This window comes from Manis javanica, chromosome 13 (genome assembly GCF_040802235.1).
Source record: "Manis javanica isolate MJ-LG chromosome 13, MJ_LKY, whole genome shotgun sequence".
In the NCBI taxonomy this organism is placed as follows: Eukaryota; Metazoa; Chordata; class Mammalia; order Pholidota; family Manidae; genus Manis; species Manis javanica.
Genome location: NC_133168.1, coordinates 28,246,052 through 28,264,784, shown reverse-complemented (window position 1 = coordinate 28,264,784; position 18,733 = coordinate 28,246,052). Strand labels below are relative to the sequence as shown.

Genomic DNA, 18,733 nt, shown 5'->3' with positions numbered 1-18,733 from the left:
CCAAAAGACAAACAACAACAAATGTTAGTGAGGTTGTGGAGAAAGGGGAACCCTCCTACACTTCTGTTGGGAATGTAAATTCGTTCAACCATTGTGGAAAGCAGTATGGAGGTTCCTCAAAATGCTCAAAATAGACTTACCATTTGACCCAGGAATTCCACTTCTAGGAATTTACCCTAAGAATGCAGCAGCCCAGTTTGAAAAAGACAGACGCACCCCTATGTTTATTGCAGCACTATTTACAATAGCCAAGAAATGGAAGGAAACCTAAATGTCCATCAGTAGATGAATGGATAAAGAAGATGTGGTACATATACACAATGGAATACTATTCAGTCATAAGAAGAAAACAAATCCTACAATTTGCAACAACATGGATGGAGCTAGAGGGTATTATGTTCCGTGAAATAAGCTAAGCGGAGAAAGACAAATACCAAATGATTTCACTCATATGTGGAATATAAGAACAAAGAAAAACTGAAGGAACAAAACAGCAGCAGAATTACAGAACCCAAGAATGTACTAACAGTTACCAAAGGGAAAGGGACTGGGGAGAATGGGAGGGTAGGGAGGGATAAGGGTGGGGAAGAAGAAAAGGGGTATTATGATTAGCATGTATAATGTGGGGGGTGGGGGAAAGGGGAGAGCTGTGCAACACAGAGAAGACAAGTAGTGATTCTACAACATCTTACTAAGCTGATGGACAGTGACTGTAATGGGGTTTGTGGGGGGGACTTGGTGAAGGGGAAAGCCTAGTAAACATAATGTTCTTCATGTAATTGTAGATTAATGATCACAACAAAAAAATTTTCTAGAAGAAAGAAAAAATATTTAAAAGAAAGAAATAGGTGAAGGGGATAAAGAGGCACAAAATCTTAATTATAATATAAAGCCACAGGGGTGAAAGTACAGCATGGAGAATATAGTTAATAATATTGTAAACCTTTTTTATGTTGCAGATAGTAACTACAGTTATTGGGGTGAGCATTTAATAATGTAGATAACTGTAAACAAAGAAAATTTAATTTAAAACAAAATACTGAAGGGTAGCAGACAATGTCACCCCCAAATATGTCTCTTTGGTGTTAAGTATTATTTTGAGCTTATTATTTTGAAAAACAGGAGATGCAGGAGAGGCTCTGACAACAGAGTAGAAGTTAAACTTTGTAAGGGACAGTTACACTTACAAAGGAAATTTCCATTTGTAAGGGTGTCCTCCCTCTAAGGAAGAGAAGGATGATTAAATCACATGAGAGCTTATCCGTTACTTAAATCTGCATGACAAACCTTACCTTGCTTTTCCTGGTACCCTTCCCCACAACTGGCCACTGTGCACCTTTCTTTGTTTTGTCTTTAGCCGAGATGGTATTTAAGCCAGTGGCTTAGGCCACCTCAGGGAGTTACTGTATTTCCCTGGGCCTCTCCCATGTATAACTGAGGTATACGTGTTAATCAACTTCTGGTTTACTTTTGTTAGTCTTTTATTATGGAGTCTCAGCCAAGAACTTAGAAGGACAGAGGGAAAGTTATTTTTCCTCCTCTACAATTCTTGTATTATAATTCAGGTTCACGCCTTATCATTTCAACAGGCTAGGTGCTAGGCTATTCACCAGGCCCAGAATTGTGTCATTTGCCAGAATTCTATCATTTAATCAGAATTGTTTCATATAGTAATAATTGTATCATTTACCTGAATTGTATTATTAGAACTTAAGCCTATTAAAGAAAACAGGTTTGTATAGTTATCAAAATAAAATGAACTTGCATAAATTCTTGACCAAATAAATGGGTGAAATAAAGAGAGCCTAAATTTGTCATTTTGCTCAAATGGTAGACTAACTTTTAATAATTTACTCCCTCCAAAATCATTTTTTCTAAGGGTTTTTTGTTTTCTTAACCCTGAACTGAATATTTTATAGGCATACGAAGATTAGTTGTTTTTAGGAAAGGAATTGTGGATTCTGTGGTCTGAAATATGTATGTATTTTTGAACTGCAGCTATCTTCCCAGTTTGTATGACAGAAATCTAACAAGTCTGTTGTATACAGGAAAACAGGAGTAAGAAGCCCTGGAAACATGGGGCTCTTGATGGCCATGATGACAGAGCCCTGCCAGCAGACATATTTCTAAAAGTCTTGTTAGATTTTTAAATCTAACTTGGGTTCTGTGATCTGAAAAGTTTTACAGCTCCAAGCAGCAAGAAAATTTGAAAAAAATTGAGACAAGTAACTTTAATTCTTGTCTATTGATTAAAACATTAAAAGGTAGCAAAAGGACCCTCACTCTCACCTCTGCCCTTTCATCTCCTACTCAGAGGCCTACAGATCACCAGGAAAACCAAGAAACGCTGTGTTTTGCTGTTTCTGAAGCACAGGTTTTGGCTGTCTCTCTTCTTTTTCTTGACTATATTCTCAGAAAAAGAAACTCAAACATCTTTTAAGGAATAGGAAAATCGAAGATGTTTTTATGAGAGAACTGGGTAGACACAAGCCAGAGGCCCTCAGGATCATTTCATGAGTGAAAAAACAAAGCCAGAGCTTTGTTAAGGAAGAAGAGTTTTGCAGTTAAATGGAGTAAATGGCAGTGAATTTATACAGATCAAATATATAATTGAGAGGTAATAAAGATAAAGTAACTGTGCGATGACGACCTTTATATTGTTGCCTAAAATGTTAAGGAAGATAAACAAAAAAAATAAACTGTTCATAATTCTGCCCTTCTAATGAATTATTTCTGTGGTTCTAATTTCTCTTTCCACAGATGCTGTGGATACTTTAATTTTAAAGCCTACTGTCTTTAACTTTCTGGAGTTTAATTACTAACAATTTAACAATTTAAAATGTTCTGCTTCATAAACAAAGATAAGGAGTTTGGGGTTTTTTAAATGATGAGAATATTAACCTCAGTCTCGGAGATGATGCCTGTCAATCAGATTATTGGTGGCCTTGTTGCCCTGAAGAAGCAAAACAGTTCTTAACAAACAGTTCAAAACAGTATTTGATGAAATCTTAGCCTCGTATGGTTAAAATCATGATCTCAGGGGAGGTGATGGCCAAGAAGGGTCTCCAATTCAATATCATTTTTAAAGTACTTTTCCCTTTTTTCCTTCTTGCTTAATGGCCTCATTATTTAGCAAACTGCTCCACACAGAAACATGGGCAAGTACTGTCCTAGTGGCTTCACTCACAACGATTCCCAGTTGCATGGATTCTACCAAAGAATTTTCTTTCTTATCTTCCTTCCACGATTACCTCAGGTCCTCACCCCTCCCCCACCCGGTTTTAGCCTACAGCCGATCTGCCAGGTAATAGTATTCTCACTGTCCTTTCTTCCACTCCTCTTCACTCCACCTTAGACTCTGCCATTACCATGACTGTCCTGAAACTAAACTGTTTAAAAACAATTATAAGATTTATCCTGCTTTCAAGGGCAATGCTGCTAAAGTAGAAACTCAGAAAGGCACATAAGGCCTAATTCTCCAAATAATAGGCTAATGAGTTCCTTGATTTGGTAATGCTTATATAAATGGTGAGACTTAATGTCAACATGTAGTATTAATAGATTTATAAGATCAATTTTAAGGAAGTCTTTTCTTTCTAGGGATTTTATTTACATTGACTTTCTCTCCCTCTAACAAGAGAGTGATTCTCAAATGTTTTTGTATCTGAATATGGAGTGCAGTCCCCCAGGCTTAAGTGCCACCTGCTTATGCTTGGGGTTCCAGGGTAATAATTATGTTCCCTTCACCTTCAAACAAGTTCTGGTTTGGACAATAAATTATAAGGTCATCCTGGGCATAGGTCAGTTTAAAAGAGATATGTAGTTTTCTACTAAGTATCCTTGGTAAAAATTAAAATGGTACATTTTATTTCATAGATAAATATAAGAAATGGTCTTCTTACTAAGCATTGTTTTTAAATAATGCAAAGAAAGATTTAAACAGATAAATACCTAGATATAACAGGCAATTTTCTCATTGTTATCTGTTCAAAATCACTTCTTAAAATTAAGTTCTTTTAGACTCTGAACTCGCCAAAGGCACAGAATATCAGTCCCTGAATTTCCTACTCTGTTACTAACCCCATGGGGTGGGATGGTGCAGAGACCAGAGGAAGAGGGTTTCAAGAACCAAATCTGAACACAGAATGTTTCCCTAGAGAAACTATGATAAAAAATTTGTAACTCAATTAATACTATTAGTACTGTTTAATAACAAATTTTGGTTCAAAAATCCTTCAAACTTTTTAAAGTTAGATATTTAAATTAATTTCTGGAACACATTTTTAATGATGTCTACCTAAAATGCTTATATTCTAATTTAGATTAGTTCATTTCTGTGCATATTTGTTTGGCTGAGGTGGGTAGGTCATAGTTAGGAATTAATTCAGGCAACAAAGAGAGGGTAGCATCAGGAAGAACAGACATGGGTGTAATTTAGACAGGTGAAGGTGATAAGCAAAGGTTAAAAATTGCTAGGTTAGAACATGGGGCATATATAATAAAAGTAAATTTTGCTCAGCTGGAAATGTCTTTTTTTGTGGTGGTAAATTTTACAAAATAGTAATTAGTCTTTATTTCCAGTGATACACTTTTTCACAGAGTGAATAGTGATATTAAATATATTAATAGAAATTTAATATACCGAAATGAAACTTATTTACATTTTATAGAAAAGATGGTGTTAGTAGTTTCAGCTTAAAGAAAGTTGAACAGAATTAGTAGGGTTTTAAAATAAAGTTCACTTACACGATAGAAAATGCCCAGTCTTTCTGATAAGAAAACAGTTTTCACCACTTATTCACACAATCAGAAAATTTGGGCAGGAAAGGTAATAAAAATACAGGTAATAATCAATGATGTTGAATGCTTTTGAAAAACTGTTCCCATAATTGTACAATTATAGAACTAGCATCTGAAGAAGCACAAATACTGTTTGTAATAATTAAAATTTAAAAAAGGCTATAATCTTTATCAAATGAAATTTGCATCTTGGTAAATTCCATCTTGCTTATATATCTTCAATGTGGATGAAAAAGCATAATGTCAGTAGCAGCATTAAGTGAAATGCACCCTGTTATGCTCATTGCCTACACTGCCCTGCCCTCTGGTGGCTACGTACCAATGGTGCGCTTGGCGGGACCCCTGCCGACCAGGTGGCTGGGGCTACTTTAGGCTGCCAGTTGGCTCCACCAGTCAACTTTCTCTCTCCAGCATTCCACTGAAGATCGCCCCTAAAATCAGGCATGCAAAACAAACAAAAAACCCAGAAAACACACTAATCAGAAAAAAATGGTGTGTGGCTCCTTAGATACTTTTATTTGAGCTTAGAAGCAGTCTACTGGAGTCAAATGGTAACAAAGAGAAGAGGTTAAAACTTAGAGCCGCGTCTTACCATACTATATCTAAGAAAGCTTAAAATCATTTGAAAATCATTTAGAGTTTGGACCTCAATGATAACAGGAATTTCCTATCACTTCTAATAGAATATGCCATAAAATTCAACTGAATTCCTCACTGGTTATAAAAATTTCCAAATAAGTATATCATAAATACTGTATATCTATACTTTGTTGAATTTAAGATACATCCATGATGGCACTTTCTGGATCTAGTTTACCATCTATTGTAAAATGCATTCCGATTTCAGAGATGTTAAAATATGCATCTAAAAGGAAGGGTACATTGTTTATCATTCTTTTTATTCTTACTTAAAATGGATCCTCCATGAGAGACTTTTTAAAATCAATGTTTATTTGGAATATTGTAATGAATCCAGTACTTAAAGCTATTAAAATATTCAAACCACAATTTCCAAATATTTCTAGGTATAACTTAGTGACAGTCTTGGAGACTGAAAGAGATTATTCCTTTTCATTGCAGAGCCAACAGTTTGGAGGTTCCAGTATTACTAACAACAAAAACAGAAATCCAGAATGAAATGAAACCATTTTGAAATTACCTAGTCTGAGAATGAGTAATTACTTCAATGAGACAACGTTTGATAGTTGCAAATAAATACAAATATATTGCCAAAAGAAAACAGATAATTTCAAAAACACTTACTTTTTGGATGTCGTACCAGAAATTCCAAGATCTATAAATGGAAAAAAGAAAAAAAAATTTAAACCTCTATACTCAACTTAAATGATATGACATTTAAAAGATCAAAGAATCAGAGGCCTAGAAAATGTCCATATTTTGTCCAGGAATGACTATCTGCAGTTCTACAAAGGAAAAACTATGTCAGGAAACATATTCAGAAATCTAACATTTTTTCTTACTTCAGGTTATATTTAAGGATTGCCTTTTAATGTCAACTGGTGTCTAGAAAAGAGTAAACACTGCAGGCTTGAGAACACAGCTGGCATCTGGGAACCTGGCTAGTAAAACTGTTCTCTACACTGAGATAAAACTTTTCCTAGTGATAAGGAAGGCTTACTGTGTCTAAACTGTTTGTACAAACACCATGGTTTATGCTGAAAACCTGCTTTCCTTCCGCGAGATGGAAATCTCAGTTCACACTAGGCAGAGAGTGCCTCCAGGACCAGCATCCAATAAAAACCCTGGGTGCTGAGCCTCAAAAGGGCTTCCTTGGGCACAAATATCACACGCACGGCCACATCTCTGTGTGTTCCTCCCCTCATGGGGAGGAGAGAACATAAGAAAGTCTGCGTGTGGATTCCGCTTATGCCCTTTCCCCTGAGAACCCATCCGTGTATCCTTCTGTCCTGCTGTTAAGTCCTAGTTGTGAGCACAACTGCATAACGAGGCCCGTGAGTCCTTCTAGTGGATCTATGAGTGTGAGGGTGGTCTTGGGGACCCCCTACACAACTGGCGTAAATCATTCTACTCTTATCTCCATTCATTTATTGCTTCATTTATTGAGCTCTACCTTATGCCAGACACTGTTCTAAGCACTTGGGATGCAATAGTGAAGAAAACAAAGACCCCAGTACTGGAGGAACTTGCCTTTTAATGGGGTGAGATGGATAATAAAATAATAAATAATGTAAATTATACACGTTGCTAGAAGGTGATATGGCAAGCCTAGCCTATGGAAAAATAGGGAAAAATGAAAAGGAAGAGCAGGCTGTGGGAGGTCTGGTGGAACAGGATGACAGTGAGGGGCAGAGAGTATTAAATGCTCAGGGAAGGTGACTGGACTGAAGATGGCAGTGTGACAGGTGAGACAGAGGCTTCCTCCCAAAACCGCATATAATACAAAAATATGATTAATACAACTAATCCTGAAAGAGCAACAGGAAAGAGGGCTGCGCCACACTGCATACACCTGGGGAAAATAAACCTCATGGAACAGAGTAACATACCAAAGCCATGGCCCGGTGGGACCCAAGCTCTTCCCCCCCACCCCAGCTCACCGGCGGGAGGATGAGGAACAGAGCAGGGAGGAGGGAGTGGAGGCCTGAGACTGCTGAATACCTAACTCCAGAGATCTGCTCTGGGAGCACAAACCTATACTTCATGGTGCTTTCATGATACTCTTGTGATTAGGGGATTGGAAAGCTGGGACAGGCAGAATTCCTGGAGAGACTGAGATTCTGGCCGCTTGTGGAAAGCAGGGATCCATATCCAGCCACTCTGGGACAAAAGAAAGGCAGGCAGTCTGAGAGACTTCCTAACAGCAAGAGGGCTGCTAAAGGGGCAAGGATTGCACAGAACATGCTGCTCAGGAGAAAGGACAGGTAGACAAAAATGTCCGGGTGCACTCTGCCCATCAGGTTGGGAACTTTCACGAACTTCAGACGCTCCAGCTCCCTGGCTGGCTACACAGCTCCAAGGACCCCCTCTGTGATACACAGCCTACTGCACCTTTCTCCTGGCCAGCCCCACCTGGCTCACAAACTGGTAAACCCCACCCTGGCATTAGGTGAGCCAGAGGTAAACCCTGCCTAAACCAGCTACAAACACCAAGCATAGAGGATTATACCTGTGTGTTTGGCCCACTGGTTCTGGCAGTGGAGACAGGCATAGCAGCAGGGAAGCAGGAAACAGCTCTTTCCTCACTCCAGGTACCAACACCGTTTCCCTGCAACCCCCAACATTGCTCCAGGGACTGAGCAGCTCCAGAAAGTAGAGCTTCTGGCCACTAGAGAGTGCCACATACAGATATGAAACATCAAAGGAACCTGGTTCAAAGCAAAATTATGAATACACTAGAGAAAGATTCGAATGAAATCAACCTCATGAATCTTCCTGAAAGAGATCTCAAAATAAAAATTATTAACATGCTTATAGAGGTACAGAAAACAAGAACTCAGGAATGATTCTAGTCAGAGATCCAATCATTATGGAACACAGTATCAGAAATGAAACATACAATGGAAGGTTTTAAAAGCAGATTAGATACAGTGGAGAAGATGGTAACTGAAATAGAAACTAGAGAAGAGGAATACAAAGAAGCTGAGGCACAGAGAAAAAAAGGATCTCTCAGAATGAAAGAATATGGAGAGAACTGTGACCAATCTATATGGAACAATATTTGTATTATAGGGGTACCAGAAGAAGAAGAGAGAGAAAAAGGGATAGAAAGTGTCTTTGAGGTGGTCATTGCTGAAAACTTCCCCAATCCGGGGAAGGAGATAGGCTCTCAGGCCACAGATGTGTACAGATCTCCCAACACAAGGGACCCAAGGAAGACAATACCAAGACATATAATAATTAAAATGACAAAGATCAAGGATAAGGACAGACTATTAAAAGCAGCCAGAGAGAGAAAAAAGATCACATACAAAGGAAAGCCCATCAGGCTATCAGACTTCTCAGCAGAATCCTCACAGGCCACAAGGGAGTGGCATGATATATTTAACGCAATGAAGCAGAAGGGCATTGAACCAAGAATACTCTATCCAGCAATATTATCAATTAAATTTGAAGGAGGGATTCAACAATTTCCAGATAAGCGAAAGCTAAGAGAATTTACCTCACACAAACTGTCTCTACAGTATATCTTGGAGGGACTGCTATAGATGGAAGTGTTCCTAAGGTTTAATAGCTGTCACTAGAGGTAGTGAAACCACAGTAAAGAAAGTAGAACAGTTAATTACTAAGCAAATGCAAAATTAAATCAAGTATCCCAAAAGTCAATCAAGGGATTACTTACAGAATATGATAAAGTACAGAAATGTACTTTACAAAAGTAAAGAAAAAGTACAGAATATGATACATAATATATAAAGAATGGAGGAGGAATAAAAAGGAGGAGAAAAAAGAACCTTTAGATTGTGTTTGTAAAAGCATACTAAGTGCATGAAGTTAGACTCTTAGATAGTAAGGAAGTTAACCTAGAACCTTTGGTAACCATGAATCTAAAGCCTGCAATGGCAATATGTACATACCTATCGATAATCATCCAAAATGTAAATGGTCTGAATGCACCAATCAAAACACACAGAGTCACTGAATGGATAAAAAAATAAGACCCATCTATATGCTACCTACAAGAGACTCACTTTAAACCCAAAGACATACACAGACTAAAAGTGAAGGGATGGAAAAAGATATTTCATGCAACTAATAGGGAGAAAAAAGGAGGTGTTTCAGTACTTATATCTGACTAAATAGATTTCAAAACAAAGAAAGTCACAAGAGACAAAGAAGGACATTACATAATGACAAAGGGGTCAATCCAATAAGAAGATATAATCATTATAAATACCTATGCACCCAACACAGGCGCACCTACATATGTGAAAGAAATACTAACAGAATTAAAAGAGGAAATAGAATGGAATGCATTCATTATCGGAGACTTCAACACTCCACTCACTCTGAAGAACAGATCAACCAGACAGAAAATAAGTAAGAAGACAGAGGCACTGAAGAACACATTAGAACAGATGGACCTAACAGACATCAACAGAACTCTACACCCAAAAGCAGCAGGATATACATTCTTCTCAAGTCCACACAGAACATTTTCAAGAATACATCATATACTAGGCCACAAAAAGAGCCTCATCAAATTCAAAAATATTGAAATTGTACAAACCAGTTTCTCAGACCACAAAGGTATGAAACTAGAAATAAATTATGCAAACAAAATGAAAAATCCCACAAATACATGGAGGTGTCACAACATGCTACTAAATAACCAATGGATCAATGATCAAATAAAAACAGAGATCAAGTAATATATGGAGACAAAGGACAACAATCACTCAGCATCTCAAAATCTTTGGAATGCAATGAAGGCTGTGCTGAGAGGAAAGTATACTGAAATACAGGCAATGTACAGGCCTACCTCAGGAAAGAAGAACAATCCCATATGACAGTCTAAAGTCACAATTAACGAAACTAGAAAAAGAAGAACAAATGAGACCCAAAGACAGTAGAAGGAGGGACATAGTAAAAATTAGAGCATAAATAAATAGAATTAAGAAGAATAAAACAACAGAAAGAATCAATGAAAGCATGAGCTGGTTCTTTAAGAATATAAACAAAATAGGTAAACCCCTAGCCAGACATACCAAGAAAAAAAGAGAGTCTGCACACATAAACAGAATCAGAAATGAGAAAGGAAAAATCACTACGGACACCACAGAAATAAAAAGAAGTATGAGAGAATACTATAAAAAATGATATGGTAACAAACTGGATAACCTAGAAGAAATGGACAACTTTCTAGAAAAATACAACCTTCCAAGGCTGAACCAGAAAGAAACAGAAAATCTAAACAGACCAACTGCCAGCAATGAAATTGAATTGGTAATCAAAAAACTACCTAAGAGCAAAACTCCTGGACCAGATGGCTACACCACTGAATTTTATCAAACATTTAGTGAAGACCTAATACCCATCCTCCTTAAAGTTTTCCAAAAAGTAGAATAAGAGGGAATACTCCCAAACTCATTCTATGAGGCCAGCATCACTCTAATACCAAAACCAGGCAAAGACACCACAAAAAAAGAAAATTACAGACCAATATCCCTAATGAACATAGATGCAAAAGTATCAGCAAACCAAATTCAAAAATACATCAAAAAGATCATCCGTAATGATCAAGTAGGATTAATTACAGAGGTTCAAGGATGGTACAACATTAAAAAATCCATCAACATCATCCACCACATCAACAAAAAGAAGGACAAAAACCACATGATCATCTCCATTGATGCTGAAAAAGCATTTGACAAAATTCAACATCCATTCATAATTAAAACTCTCGACAAAATGGGTATAGAGGGCAAGTACCTCAACATAATAAAGGCCATATATGACAAAACCACAGCCAACATTATACTTAACAGTGAGAAGCTGAAAGCTTTTCCTTTAAGATCAGGGAACCAGACAAGGATGCCCACTCTCCCCACTGGAGGTCCTAGCCATGGCAATCAGACAACACAAAGAAATAAAAGGCATCCAGATTGGCAAGGAAGAAACTAAGCTGTCTCTGTTTGCAGACAACATGATATTGTACATAAAAATCCCTAAAGAATCCACTTCAAAACTACTAGATCTAATTATGTGAATTCAGCAAAATTGCGGGATACAAAAATACAAAATTAATACACAGAAAACTGTTACATTCCTATATACTAATGATGAACTAGCAGAAAGAGAAATCAGGAAAATAATTCCATTCACAGTTGCATCAAAAAGAATAAAATAGACTTTCTGGAGCGGAGCCAACATGGCGGCGTGAGTAGGACAGTGGGAATCTCCTCCCAAAAACATACATATTTTTGAAAATACAACAAATACAACTAATCCTAAAAGAGAGACCAGAAGACACAGGACAACAGGCAGACTACATCCACTCATGCGAGAGCCCAGCGCTTGGTGAAAGGGGTAAGGTACAAACCCCGGCCTGGCAGGACCCGAGCACACCTCCCCCCAGCTCCAGGCAGGAGGGAGAGGAAGCCCAGGACTGCTAAACACCCAGCCCCAGCCACCCGTACCAGAGCGCAGACACAGTGCATGCATGGAGGGCTGGAAACTAGGGAAATAGGGAAGCAAGACCTCTGAGCGGATTCTGAAGCTGATGCCCCTGTGACAAATAAAGGCGAGTGCTTTTTGAAAGTCTTAAAGGGACAGGGACATAACAGCTGGATGGAAACAACAAAGGTCACAGTCCAGTGGCTGGAAATTACAGGGAAAACCGGGTGCACTAACCCCCTGGGCAACAGCTCTGAGACCCCTCATGGAGGTAAAAACATCCAAACAACCCCGCCCCCTCCCCCCCCCATCCATTACCCTTCCGGGTGCTGTGAAAGCAGAGAAGCAGCCTAGGCAAGCCCCACCCTCAGAAAGGGAGTTATCTTCATATCGGCCGGGCAAGACACAAAGACCCAGTCTACATGCAATTACCCAACACAAGCCACTAGGGGTTGCAGTTGTCCCAGTAAAGAAAGGCCAGTAGCAAGTGAAAAGTTTGGCCCTCCCAGCTGACAGTCAATAGCACCTGTCAACATGAAAAGCCAAAAAAATATGATCCAGACAAGACTAACCCAGACAGCTTCCGCATCTGCTTCATCTTCCCCTAAGAAGGAAACTGGGGAGATAGATTTAAGCAGTCTTCCTGAAAAAGAATTCAAAACAAAAGTCATAACCATGCTGATGGACTTGCAGAGAAATATGCAAGAACTAAGGAAGGAGAATACAGAAATAAAACAAGCTCTGGAAGGACTTCAAAACAGAATGGACGAGATGCAAGAGACCATTAATGGACTAGAAAACAGAGAACAGGAACACAGAGAAGCTGATTCAGAGAGAGATAAAAGGATCTCTAGGAATGAAAGAATTCTAAGAGAGCTGAGTGACCAATTGAAAAGGAACAATATATGCATTATAGGGGTACCAGAAGAAGAAGAGAAAAAGGGATAGAAAGTGTCTTTGAAGAAATAATTGCCAAAAACTTCCCCAAACTAGGGGAAGAAATGGCCTCTCAGACCACAGAGGTACACAGAACTCCCATGACAAGGGATCCAAGGAGGGCAACACCAAGACACATAATAATTACAATGGCAAAGATCAAAGACAAGGACAAAGTCTTAGAGGCAGCCAGAGAGAAAAAAAAAGGTTACCTACAAAGGAAAACCCATCAGGCTATCATCAGACTTCTCAACAGAAACCCTACAGGACAGAAGAGAATGGCATGATATACTTAATACAATGAAACAGAAGGGCCTCGAACCAAGACTACTGTATCCAGCATGAATATCATTTAAATATGAAGGAGGGATTAAACAATTCCCAGACAAGCAAAAGTTGAGGGAATTTGCCTCCCACAAACCACCTCTACAGGGCATACTACAGGGACTGCTCTAGATGGGAGCACTCCTAAAAAGAGCACAGAACAGAACACCCAACATATGAAGAAGGGAGGAGGAGGAATAAGAAGGGAGAGAAATAAAGAATCATCAGACCACGTTTATAATAGCTCAACAAGTGAGTTAAGTTAGACAGTAAGATAGTAAAGAAGCTAATGCTGAACCTTTGGTAACCACAAACTTAAAGCCTGCAATGGCAATAAGTTCATACCTCTCAATAATCACCCTAAATGTAAATGGACTCAATGCACCAATCAAAAGACACAGAGGAATAGAATGGATAAAAAAAGCAAGATCCATCCATATGCTGCTTACAAGAGACTCACCTCAAACCCAAAGACATGCACAGACTTAAAGTCAAGGGATGGAAAAAGGTATTTCTTGCAAACAACAGAGAGAAGAAAGCAGGTGTTACAATTCTGGTATCAGAGAAAACAGACTTCAAAATAAAGTAACAAAAGACAAAGAAGGACATTACATAATGATAAAGGGCTCAGTCCAACAAGAGGATATAACCATTCTAGATATATATGCACCCAACAAAGGAGCACCACCATATGTGAAACAAATAGTAACAGAACTAAAGGGGGAAATAGACTGCAATGCATTCATTCTAGGAGACTTCAATACACCACTCACTCCAAAGGACAGATCCAGCAGACAGAAAATAAGTAAGGACACAGAGGCACTGAACAACACACTACAACAGATGGACCTAATAGACATCTACAGAACTCTACATCCAAAAGCAACAGGATACACATTCTTTTCAAGTGCACATGGAACATTCTCCAGAAGAGACCACATACTAGGCCACAAAAAGAGCATCAGTAAATTCCACAAGATTGAAATCCTACCAACCAACTTTTCAGACCACAAAGGTATAAAACTAGGAATAAACTACAAAGTAAGCAAAAAGGCTCACAAACACATGGAGGCTTAACAAAACACTCCTAAATAATCAATGGATCAATGACCAAATTAAAATGGAGATGCAGCAATATATGGAAACAAATGACAACAACAACACTAAGCCCCAACTACTGTGGGACACAGCAAAAGCAGTCTTAAGAGGAAAGTATATAGCAATCAAGGCATATTTAAAAAAGGAAAAACAACCCCAAATAAATGGTCTAATGTCACAATTATCGAAATTGGAAAAAGAAGAACAAATGAGGCCTAAGGTCAGCAGAAGAAGGGACATAATAAAGATCAGAGAAGAAATAAATAAAATTGAGAATGAAACAATAGCAAAAATCAATGAAACCAAGAGCTGGTTCTTCGAGAAAATAAACAAAATAGATAAGCCTCTAGCCAGACTTATTAAGAGGAAAAGAGAGTCAACACAAATCAACAGTATCAGAAACGAGAAAGGAAAAATCACGACGGACCCCACAGAAATACAAAGAATTATTAGTGAGTACTATGAAAACCTATATGCTAATAAGCTTGGAAACGTAGGAGAAATGGACAACTTCCTAGAAAAATACAACCTTCCAAGACTGACCAAGAAAGAAACAGAAAATCTAAACAGACCAATTACCAGCAACAAAATAGAAGCGGTAATCAAAAAACTACCAAAGAACAAAACCCCTGGGCCAGATGGATTCACCTCAGAATTTTATCAGACATATTCTCCTTAAAGTTTTCCAAAAAATAGAAGAGGAGGGAATACTCCCAAACTTATTCTATGAAGCCAACATCATCCTAATACCAAAACCAGGCAAAGACCCCACCAAAAAAGAAAATTACAGACCAATATCCCTGATGAATGCAGATGCAAAAATACTCAACAAAATATTAGCAAATCGAATTCAAAAATACATCAAAAGGATCGTACACCATGACCAAATGGGATTCATCCCAGGGATGCAAGGATGGTACAACATTCGAAAGTCCATCAACATCATCCACCACATCAACAAAAAGAAAGACAAAAACCACATGATCATCTCCACCGATGCTGAAAAAGCATTTGACACAATTCAACGTCCATTCATGATAAAAACTCTCAGCAAAATGGGAATAGAGGGCAAGTACCTCAACATAATAAAGGACATCTATGATAAACCCACAGTCAACATTATATTGAACAGCGAGAAGCTGAAAGCTTTTCCTCTGAGATCGGGAACTAGACAGGGATGCCCACTCTCCCCACTGTTATTTAACATAGTACTGGAGGTTCTAGCCATGGCAATTAGACAAAACAAAGAAATACAAGGAATCCAGATTGGTAAAGAAGAGGTTACACTGTCACTATTTGCAGATGACATGATACTATACATAAAAAACCCTAAAGACTCCACCCCAAGACTAGAACTGGTATCGGAATACAGCAAAGTTTCAGGATACAAAATCAACACACAGAAATCTGTGGCTTTCCTATACACTAACAATGAACCAACAGAAAGAGAAATCAGGAAAACAACTCCATTCACAATTGCATCAAAAAAAAAAAACAAACCTAGGAATAAACCTAACCAAAGAAGCGAAAGACTTATACTCTGAAAACTACAAGTCACTTTAAGAAAAATTAAAGGGGACACTAACAGATGGAAACTCATCCCATGCTCATGGCTGGAAGAATTAATATAATCAAAATGGCCAGCCTGCCCAAAGCAATATACAGATTTGATGCAATCCCTATGAAACTACCAGCAACATTCTTCAATGAACTGGAACAAATAATTCAAAAATTCATATGGAAACACCAAAGACCCTGAATAGCCAAAGCAATCCTGAGAAAGAAGAATAAAGTAGGGGGGATCTCACTCCCCAACTTCAAGCTCTACTATAAAGCCATAGTAATCAAGACAATTTGGTACTGGCACAAGGACAGAGCCACAGACCAATGGAACAGACTAGAGACTCCAGACATTAACCCAGACATATATGGTCAATTAATATTTGATAAAGGAGCCATGGACATACAATGGCAAAATGACAGTCTCTTCAACAGATGGTGCTGGCAAAACTGGACAGCTACATGTAGGAGAATGAAACTGGACCATTGCCTAACCCCATATAAAAAAGTAAACTCAAAATGGATCAAAGACCTGAATGTAAGTCATGAAACCATTAAACTCTTGGAAAAAAACATAGGCAAAAACCTCTTAGACATAAACATGAGTGACCTCTTCTTGAACATCTCTCCCCGGGCAAGGAAAACAAGAGCAAAAATGAACAAGTGGGACTATATTAAGCTGAAAAGCTTCTGTACAGCAAAAGACACCATCAATAGAACAAAAAGGAACCCTACAGTATGGGAGAATATATTTGAAAATGACAGATCCGATAAAGGCTTGACATCCAAAATCTATAAAGAGCTCATGAACCTCAACAAACAAAAAACAAATAACCCAATTAAAAAATGGGCAGAGGAACTGAACAGAGTGTTCTCCAAAAAGGAAATACAGATGGCCAACAGACACATGAAAAGATGCTCCACATAGTTAATTATCAGAGAAATGCAAATTAAAACTACAATGAGGTATCACCTCACACCAGTAAAGATGGCTGCCATCCAAAAGACAAACAACAAATGTTGGCGAGTCTGTGGAGAAAGGGGAACCCTCCTACACTGCTGGTGGGAATGTAAATTAGTTCAACCATTGTGGAAAGCAGTATGGAGGTACATCAAAATGCTCAAAACAGACTTACCATTTGACCCAGGAATTCCACTCCTAGGAATTTACCCTAAGAATGCAGCAATCAAGTTTGAGAAAGACAGATGCACCCCTATGTTTATCGCAGCACTATTTACAATAGCCAAGAATTGGAAGCAACCTAAATGTCCATCGATAGATGAATGGATAAAGACGATGTGGTACATATACACAATGGAATACTACTCAACCATAAGAAAAGGGCAAATCCTACCATTTGCAGCAACATGGATGGAGCTGGAGGGTATTATGCTCAGTGAAATAAGCCAAGTGGAGAAAGAGAAATACCAAATGATTTCACTCATCTGTGGAGTATAAGAACAAAGGAAAAACTGAAGGAACAAAACAGCAGCAGAATCACAGAACTCAAGAATGGACTAACAGGTACCAAAGGGAAAGGGACTGGGGAGGATGGGTGGGTAGGGAGGGATAAGGGGGTGGGGAGAAGAAGGGGGATATTAAGATTAGCATGCATGGGGGGGTGGGAGAAAGGGGAGGGCTGTACAACACAGAGAAGACAAGTAGTGACTCTACAACATTTTGCTATGCTGATGAACAGTGACTGTAAAGGGGTTTATAGGGGGGACCTGGTATAGGGGAGAGCCTAGTAAACACAATATTCATCATGTAAGTGTAGATTAATGATGAGAAAAAAAAAAAAGCAGTTCCTGTGTGGTGACCTCCAATGAGTTCTACACAATGGTATAAAGGGCATATAAAAGTGTAGGCAAAGGGGTTGTTTGTGCTTATACAGAGGATCAAAGCCTAATTTGGCTACCCAGAAAATGAACTAAGATACGATATGAAAAAGAACTTCCAACATCAGCACTCTCTGGAAGACTCATGCCAGAAGATGATCATCAAAAAACCTCAACAAAGATCCATGTGCTGCTACAGCTGTAGCTGCATTCATCCCACCGGTTCCTGCACTTGCCATGGGAATGAAGAAGGAGATATCTATGCTGGCCTGGGCATACAGTAAAACAACAAATTTGACTTGATCTATACTGTTGGAACTCAACCAAGAATTAAGAGAAGTGCAAATTGTAGCGCTCCAAAATCTTACAACTACAGACTATTTACTGTTAAAAGAACATATGGGATGTGAACAGTCCCCAGGAATGGGTTGTTTTAATTTGTCTGATTTCTCTCAGACTGTTCAAGTTCAGTTGGACAATATCCACCATATATCATAGATAAGTTTTCACAAATGCCTAAGGTGCCTAACTGGTTTTCTTGGTTTCACTGGAGATGGCTGGTAATTATAGGTCTGCTTTGGTTATGTAACTGTATTCCTATTATGTTAATGTGTGTGCACAATTTAATTAGTAGTTTAAAACCTATACATGCTGAAGTTACTCTACAAGAAGATATGTCAAAGAAATAATCAATCTTCCCATGTTTTCTTCCACCTGCTACTTCTATAGCTTTTCTTCTTCCTTCCTAATTACAACCAATAAATAGAATTCGTGCCTCATATCGAATTTACTGTGTATCACAATTCTTCCAAGTGGTAAAGATACCTCAAGACAAATGCTGGGCATAGAAGCCACAGGGCATAAATATGCAAAGAAGTAAAAAACTAACCTTTTCAAACAATAAGGCTTCTCTCTCACTTACCAACTTTACATTTCTCTGTATGGCCCCAGAAGATGACTGGTTAGCCAGAGACGGGTAAGATTCCTCAAGGGAGGAACAACCTAAGACAGGCACAGTTGCAGGAGGGCCATCAGGTGAGAAATTGGGGATCAACAGAGGTGAGGCTTAGAACCTCCCCCC

General features: G+C 38.5%; 1 protein-coding gene across 11 annotated transcripts in view; it reads right to left on the bottom strand.

Annotated features, from left to right (window-relative positions):
- SNAP91 (synaptosome associated protein 91) overlaps window positions 1-18,733 on the bottom strand; it is a 173,633-nt gene that overhangs the window by 23,329 nt on the left and 131,571 nt on the right. For all 11 annotated transcript variants that reach the window (XM_073219396.1, XM_073219402.1, XM_073219400.1 and 8 more), the window contains 2 exons: window positions 6,064-6,094; window positions 5,120-5,231 (listed from right to left, as the gene is read on the bottom strand). In XM_073219396.1, the coding sequence (XP_073075497.1) occupies window positions 5,120-5,231; window positions 6,064-6,094 (143 nt within the window). The remainder of the gene's footprint in view (window positions 1-5,119; window positions 5,232-6,063; window positions 6,095-18,733) is intronic.